Raw genomic sequence first — 7,599 nt, 5'->3', positions numbered from 1 at the left:
AGTTTGCGCTGGACTGCGCGAGTGTTGCGAGCGGTTCTCAGTCAGTCAGTCAGTCAGTCGTTGCGAGTCTGTAGCTCTGTGTAGTTGAGGGCTGTACTCTGTCAGTAGTCGTCGCGTGCAGTACGCTAATAGTCGTCATGCAGAGCGGTCGGTCAGTAGTAGGAGCCGAGTGCGGTTGTGTGATGTAGGCGGTCGGCAACACTGGTCAAGATGGTGAATAAGGTATACTGTTAATTAATATAATCATTAGATAATGAAAAATTTTATTTATTGTAATTATTCTCCAACAAGTTCCCCAATAATAATGTTTATTTCAAAAGCATTTTTCAAACATTTAATTTTTTATTGAACTAAAGAGTTCGTTGCACTTCACATTTCATTCCACTTCTTTGAAGAAAAATTTCACTAAAATCACAAAAAAAGAGAATATTATTATTTGCAATGCAGTTCCTCCAAGCGCTGCGCAACAACAAGAGCAGAAATGTGACATCCATTTATTCGGAGGTAAGACTTTAATTCTGATTGTTTTGCACAGGGCCAAAGACCGATATTTCGGTTTAATTGAAGTTTCTTGTCACTGAACGGACTTTAAATGTTGTGAAGAATTTATATTTGAGTCAGATTGCGAATTTCACATTTTTGTTGCCATTTTCAATACCTCTCATTGTGGGCGAGGTTACAATTAGCGCAATGTCCATTAGCATCCGTAAATAACATTGTCCATTATTTTAAAATTTGCGGGGAGGTTACAACACACACAAAAAAAAAAAAAAAAAAGAAAAATTTGCATTTATATCCGCTCCTCAATTGTAGATACCCCTTACACAGCTGTGTGCAATGAATGAGTGCTGGCTGGTAATTAATTGCACTCCTTGGAGGGAAATGCCATAGGAAGTAGTCTTTAAAAAGTGAATGTTTTTCGTTAAAAGACAAAAGGTACTTTAGAAAAAAGTAATAGTGGGGCTTTTGTTGTTGAACAAAATAAGTACAATGAACATACGTTATCAGATTTGCGCAATGCAGCTTCACACTACCTTTTGATTATAACACAATATACTATACATCGTCCCGAACCGTGACCAGAGTCGCGAGACGAGCAGAGCACGCCGCCGACGCCCGCTCAGTACAACCGTCCACCCGCTACTACTGTCGACCGACTACTACCTCTCCCGACTCGCGCTACAATATATATAACAACTGTTCCTGGCGACCCGGTGCGTGCCACTACTGTCGTCTGGCGCGGTCCAAGCGCCGACTAGCAACGATAAATAACTCTCTGGTCAGACAGAGATGCTGTCATGCCTCGCCATCGCTCTGGTAATGAATACATACGTGTTGCAGCGTGCGTACCACCGGAACACGCAGTGGCGGAGCCAAAGACTGTGTTGTCGAGGTCGAGTGCGAGCGGGAAGAGAGGCAGCGTCGGCACGGAGATGCAAGCGAGCGCGAGACGCACGGGGGCTGCGGCGTGGCGCGTTTGCGGTCGGCGCCTTTGGTGGCAACGGCCGGGACAAGCAGCGGTGTATGGTGTGGTGCGGGGCGGACAGGGGCGGCGGTGGACGGGGAGGAGGCGGCGCGACGACGGCATGGGGGCGAAAACGGGACGGGGGACGGCGGATGCTGAGAGGCGTCACGCGCGGACAGGACACAGACACAGAGACACACAGATTGGAAAGGGAGGGTGCGCGGTAGTAGTTGGGAATGTGCGTACCGTGCGGGATGGGAGTGGGCGAGGAACACGGTCGTGGCCCCCTGTTTTTTGGGTGCGTGTGATGACGTCGGTGTGTTGTGGGAAGGGAAGGTGCTGTGGCGGCGGCGCGTAATGGGCGTAGGCCGAAAAGAGAAAGGAACGTGGGCAGTGTGTTGGCAAGCGTCGGTTCGACTGCGACGTTGATGGGCAGGGCAAGGTTAATGGTGGTAGGAGTAGGCGTGTGGGCGCAAAAAATCTGCCGCTGCAGGCGGTGCCGTAACCGCCATGGCGGGAAGGAGAGAGAGAGGGCCAAAGAAAGAAAGAAAGAAAGAAAGAAAGAAGAAAACAAAAAAAAAAACAAAAAAAAAAAAAGGAGGCGGGGGCGAAAGTGGAGAGGCGGTGGTGTGAGAAGGGCGGGGGCGGAAGGAAGGCAGGAAGGACAAGAGGCGAGGCGACGGCTTGCTTTGTGTATCGGTCGGTCTCTGGCTATGCTTCGTTTTCTGCAGCAGGGTCGGTGCGCGGCGTGGCTCGCGGCAGTGGGAACGCCTGGTGGCTGGACGGCCAGCAATGCGGTTGGATGGGCGGCCACAGCACCGCACCTGTGCCCGAGGAGGAGACGCTGGCGGCGGGCCCTGAGGTGAGGCCGGCTCGGCTGGGGCTGTGGATGTGTAGGTGTGCGCCGCTGCTGCAACAACGAGTAAAACGCGAGAAGAAGGGATGGCGGTAGAGAGAGAGAAAAAAAAAAAGGTCGTGTTGTGTTGATGCGCAGGCAGACGCGTACAGAGAGACGAGCCCGGTCTGCAGCAGGGTGTGGCCGTGCCGAGTGCAGAGCAGCGGCGGCTCGGTTCGGTTCGGTTCGGCCCGGCCCGGCGGGCCACGCTGTTGTCGCGGACGTGAGCGCCCCCTGGCGGGTGGCCGGAGGCGGCGCGGCGTGTTGGACGTGTGGCTGGTGGCAGTGCACAATTTGCGAGTGGCTGGCGGTGTGGTGTGGCGGTTGGCGCGTCGGGCGGCGGAGAGAGAGAGAGAGAGAGAGAGAGGGAGGAGAGGTATGTGTTGCGGGCGCCCTTTGCTGCGCTGCGTCGTTGCGTGTGCCGTACAGGGCGGGCGCTTGTCGACTGTGTGGGCGGTGTGGCGAATTGGCGTGAAACGGCTGCCGAGAGGTGTGTGGTAGCGAGCCGGTCGTTGTCAGTGCGAAGGGGAATGTGCGTGCGTTTGGCGGTTTCGGTGTGCTTTTTGCGGCGTGAGAGTGGGAATTAGTGGGGCCGGCTGTTGTGTTGGTTCCTTGTGTCTTGTGTCGCGTAGCTTGATGGCAACGTGGAAGGACGCCGGTTTCGTTTCGAGCCTTGCGTGTGGTTGTCGACGTTGACTGGTTGGCGTGTGCCGATGCACGTGCATGTGTGGGTCGCGAGTGCGTTTTTGGCTGTGTGTGTGTGTGTGTGTGTGTTTTGGGGGGGAAGGGGGAGGCGGTGGTGAAAGTGCAGTCGTTGCCACGGGCGTCGTCGGGTGGGGCTGGGGCTGTGCGTCGTGGCGGAAAGGTGGTAGGTTGCGGGAAGCGAGCCCGTCGTTGACGGTGTCGCGTGAGTTGTGAATCGAGTGGGGCGCGGGGCGCGGGACAGGAGCAGCGTGCCGCTGCGTCGTGGTCGTCAGCAGAGGCTGTGCGTGTGCTTGTCCTTTTTGTGGGCGGTTCGTGCGAGGCGTTTTTGTTTTGTGTTGCCCTAGTTGTTAGTTTATTTTGTTTGTGTTTGTTATTTTGAGACGACGACTGGTTGGTGGCGTGCGCGCGAAGTGGCGGTGTGCGCTTCCCGTGTCGTTTGTGTTGTTTTGTTTTTGTTTTTTTTTTTTTTGCACTGGGCCCCGGGGGGTGGGTGGGTGGGTGGGTGGGTGGGTGGGTGGGTGCGTGCGTGCGTGTGTGTCGATTGCCGGCTGGCGAAAGGTGCGCCATCGGCGGGGTGGGTCGCCGGCACAAGTAGAGGCGGCGGCGTTGTTGCTGTTGTTGTGTGGTGTTTGTTTTGTTCGGCTGTGTCGGCGAGCTGTGTTGCGGTGCGTGTGAATGGTGGTGCAAAAGTGCTGGCGTTGGGGCTGCGACTGCGACGGCGGCGAGCCGCGGGCGCGCATGATAGTGATGTTGTGAACAGCGGCTGTGTACGGTAGTGGTGTTGTTGTAGCACGACGTGCATCCGGGCCGGCGCGGAAAGCGCAGTTGCGGGCGGTTGCCCTTCGGTGCCAGCCATGTCGCGTGAGCGGCGGGTTGCTCTGGTGTCGACACGTGGTGCTCTGGGTTGTTGTGTGGTGCCCTTTGGCCGGTGGGGGTGGTTCGCGTGTGTCTCGTTCGCGCTCGGTATCTGGTCGTGGTCGTGCTGCTCCCCCGTCTGTCGGCGGTTTTCGACGTCGTCTGTACGTTTTTGTTCGTTTGCGGCGTGCCTGCCGACGTCGCCCCGTCGCGACCTTTCAACCGAAAGTGTGGCGCCCGAAGGTGAACGAACGTAACCCTGACCTCGGCGCTTTACGCTGAGCCGAGCGAACCGAACCTAACCTGTGGTGTGGCGAGGTGAGCTCAGCCTGTGAGCCCCTAACGTCTACGTACGGTAAGCTGTCCGGCTCACGCCTCACGTTTGAACGCTTTTTTAACCTACGTTTGACGCTTCTTAACCTAGCACTGACCCCTTAACCTAACGTGTAACCTAACCTAACCTAACCTAACCTAGCCTAGCCTCTGACGCCTGACGTGTTTGAATGCTTAACCTAAGTTTGACGCTTAACCTAACCCAAGTCCCCTTAACCTAACCCATGTCCACCTAACCTAACCTAACCTAACCTAGACGTGTAAACGTAATGTGTAACGCGTAACGTGTAAGGTCGGCTGGCGTGTGTGCTGACGGCAGATTGGGTTGGTCTGTAGATTCGGATTGCGGTTTGCCTCGGTCGAGGGGTTGGGTCGGAAGCGGCGAGGGGCGGCGGCGCCTGTTGCGCAGGCGGCGTCCGTTTGCGGCGGGCAATTGTTGAGAAACGGCTGTGAATGTTGGCGGGCGAGAGGAGGAGGACGGCGCGCGATGTGGCCCGACGGCTGCGGGCCGATCGGGAAACGGCGGGAGGGCGACGGAAGGCGATGGGGCGGCGGAGGCGCGTTTGCACGGCCGTCATCGCCGCACGCCTCGGCTTGTGTGGCTGTGGCGCCGGCCGCGCTGGCCGGGCTGCCGCGGCGACGGTGTGGGAGTTTTGCCGAAGGTTTGGCCATTGTGGCGGGTCGTCGGCTGGGGCTGTGGGGGCGGCATTTGGGCGGGGGCGGCGATTCTCGGCGGGCCGACCCAGGCTGTAGCGCGCGGTAGCTGCAGTTTGGCCGTGGTTTGCGGCGCTGCCGTGGCGACTGGTTGGCGACTGTGGTGTGGCTGTGTGTAGCCCCATCCTCGGTGGTTTGAAAGGCGCGGGCGGTTGTGGCGCAGGTTTGGGGCTGCTCCGCACAGGCTGTCGGACGTTGGGCGGTAGCAAGCGCGGGAGGCGCGGCGCGGCGGCGCGCAGAGTGGCGGCCGCTCTCTCGGCCGTCCGCGCCCGCCCGCGACACTGGCTGGGCCCTTGTGATTCTCTGCGCCTGAAGACTTATGCACTGCGATGATTCAAGAGAAACTGGAACAACTCCGCCGCGACCGCGACGCACGAGCAAAGGAACTCGCAAGACGGCGGGAGCAGGACGGCCCAACCACCAGTGCCAACTCATCTTCTGACGACTGCCGAACGAAGAGTCACAATCCGACGGAACAACACAATGCCATGGACTATCAGGACGAATCCAGCGACTCTGATGCCCCATTCCAGGAAGTCAGACGCCGCCGGAAAGGCACCAAACGCAGGAAAGCCGAAGAAAATACCCCCATGCAGACGGAACAACGAGCTGTACCCACCACCAACTACTACGCACCACTACAGCAACAGGACCCAGCAATGGAAGACCAACACCAGCCTCAGCCTAACGACACAAATACTCAGGACGCCACAGCTCCGCCGCCGCCGAAACCGAGAATACCACCTGTGACAATCAACTACACTGGAAAATACCTGGAACTAAACGCTCAATTAAAGCAGAAGATCAGCGGACCACTCAAGGCGATCTACAAAAATAATCAGATCAAATACCACTTTGAAACGCTGGCAGACCAACGAGCAGCACTGGACTACCTCCATTCCATCAACATGCCCTATTTCACCCACCAAGCAGCAGAAGACAGAGAACTCCAAGTGGTCCTCAAGAATATCCCAGAGGAAATTACCGAAGACGAACTCGCCGCCGAACTTCGCCACATGCAATTCACAGTCACGAACGTACACCAGTTCAAGAAACGAGACCTGACCTCCAAGAAACTGATTCCACAGTCGGCTTACTGTGTATCTCTGCCACATGGACAGAAAAGCCGCACCATCTACGACGTACAATACCTCTTCCATACCAGAATTAAGGTGGAAGACTACAAGCCACTTGATGGGCCTGCCCAGTGCAAGAAATGCCTCAAATTCAACCACACTGGCCGGTACTGTCAGATGCCGGTCAGGTGTGTACGCTGTGGCGGCCACCACCACGCAAAGGATTGTACCAAGCCACGAACAGAACCACCCATCTGCGCAAACTGTCGCCAAGAAGGCCACCCTGGGACTTGGCGTGGTTGCCCTGAATTTCAGAAGGCGATACACGCCTACCAACTGCGACCTCCACCATCCAAGGAGCCCCAACAACCACCACAGCCGTCGTTTGCGGCGACTCCGAAGGACTTCCCATCTCTCCGAACACCCTGGACGGCTGCATCGTCGTTATTTCAAACACCAACCCAGCAACAACCAACTCGACCGAAAAACACGGCGCGCCAACGACTGCACGATCTTCGCCAGCAACAACAGCAGCAACGATCCACGGACAACGCCCTCGGACTGTCCGATATCATCGCCGCGCTATCTAACATGGGCTCCATCATCAACTTACTAAAAACGAAGAACGTCTTTGCCATCTTAGCAGATACAGCTCGCAAATTCAACGACGCACCGGATCTGTTATCCAAACTACTCACTCTACTGGAAGGAATCATGGCCTTTTTCACCGACTAACATGGATCAAGAGCGGCATCAACACAGAAACCTTACATTCTGCTTTTTTAACGCCAACGGCGTCGCTCCCAAGAAAGTAGAACTCACCGACTTCGTCGAACACCACAAAATTGATGTGCTACTATTGTCCGAAACGCATCTGCGACCCACCCAAACCTTCAACATTCGCAACATGGTGGGATACCGCACTGACCGCCACAATCGGCGCGGTGGAGGTACAGCAATCTACCTGCGATCTTCCCTCACTCACTCTCTCGAAACCTTGCCTGACATGACGAGTCTGGAAGCCACAGCAGTCACGATCGCCACCATACACGGGAAGCTCACGTTCGTCGCAGCCTACTTGAGCCCTGGCGCAGCCTTCACAGATGAAGACTTTATCTCCATCTTTGATCGATACGACAGAGTCCTCCTTTGTGGGGATCTTAATGCGAAGCATGTAGCATGGAACTCGCGGCAGACGAACGCCAAAGGCACCCGTCTCTACGAACTTGAAATTCGGCTCCAAGCATTCACACAAGGTCCTGAAGAACCGACTTACCTGCCTACTGTTCCACGCCATCAGCCGGATGTCCTAGATGTGGCCATAATCAAAAACATGAATCCCGATCTGTCACTCCAGACGATCAATGACTTGACTTCTGACCACCAACCTGTTCTCGGAACACTGTCTGGAGCTCTTCCAATATTGCCACCGAAAACGAAAGTCTCCACAGACTGGATATCCTACGCCAGGTGGCTAAACAACAATGTGCGCCCCACGGAGCCATTAGCAACACCGGAGCAACTCGACGACGCCATCACTCGTCTGACTTCGAAAA

At 55.9% G+C, this 7,599-nt stretch overlaps 1 protein-coding gene across 1 annotated transcript; it reads left to right on the top strand.

Annotated features, from left to right (window-relative positions):
• Positions 1 to 5,296: 5,296 nt before the first annotated feature.
• LOC124589044 (activating signal cointegrator 1 complex subunit 2 homolog) lies at positions 5,297 to 6,778 on the top strand. The gene is made up of 2 exons (XM_047131520.1): positions 5,297 to 5,713; positions 6,359 to 6,778. The coding sequence occupies exons 1-2, from the start codon at positions 5,297 to 5,299 to the stop codon at positions 6,776 to 6,778; spliced, it is 837 nt and encodes a 278-aa protein (XP_046987476.1).
• Positions 6,779 to 7,599: the final 821 nt, after the last annotated feature.

This window comes from Schistocerca americana, unplaced genomic scaffold (assembly GCF_021461395.2).
Source record: "Schistocerca americana isolate TAMUIC-IGC-003095 unplaced genomic scaffold, iqSchAmer2.1 HiC_scaffold_68, whole genome shotgun sequence".
NCBI lineage: Eukaryota > Metazoa > Arthropoda > Insecta > Orthoptera > Acrididae > Schistocerca > Schistocerca americana.
Note: the sequence above shows the minus strand (reverse complement) of the source record. Positions and strands in the feature narration are given on the sequence as shown.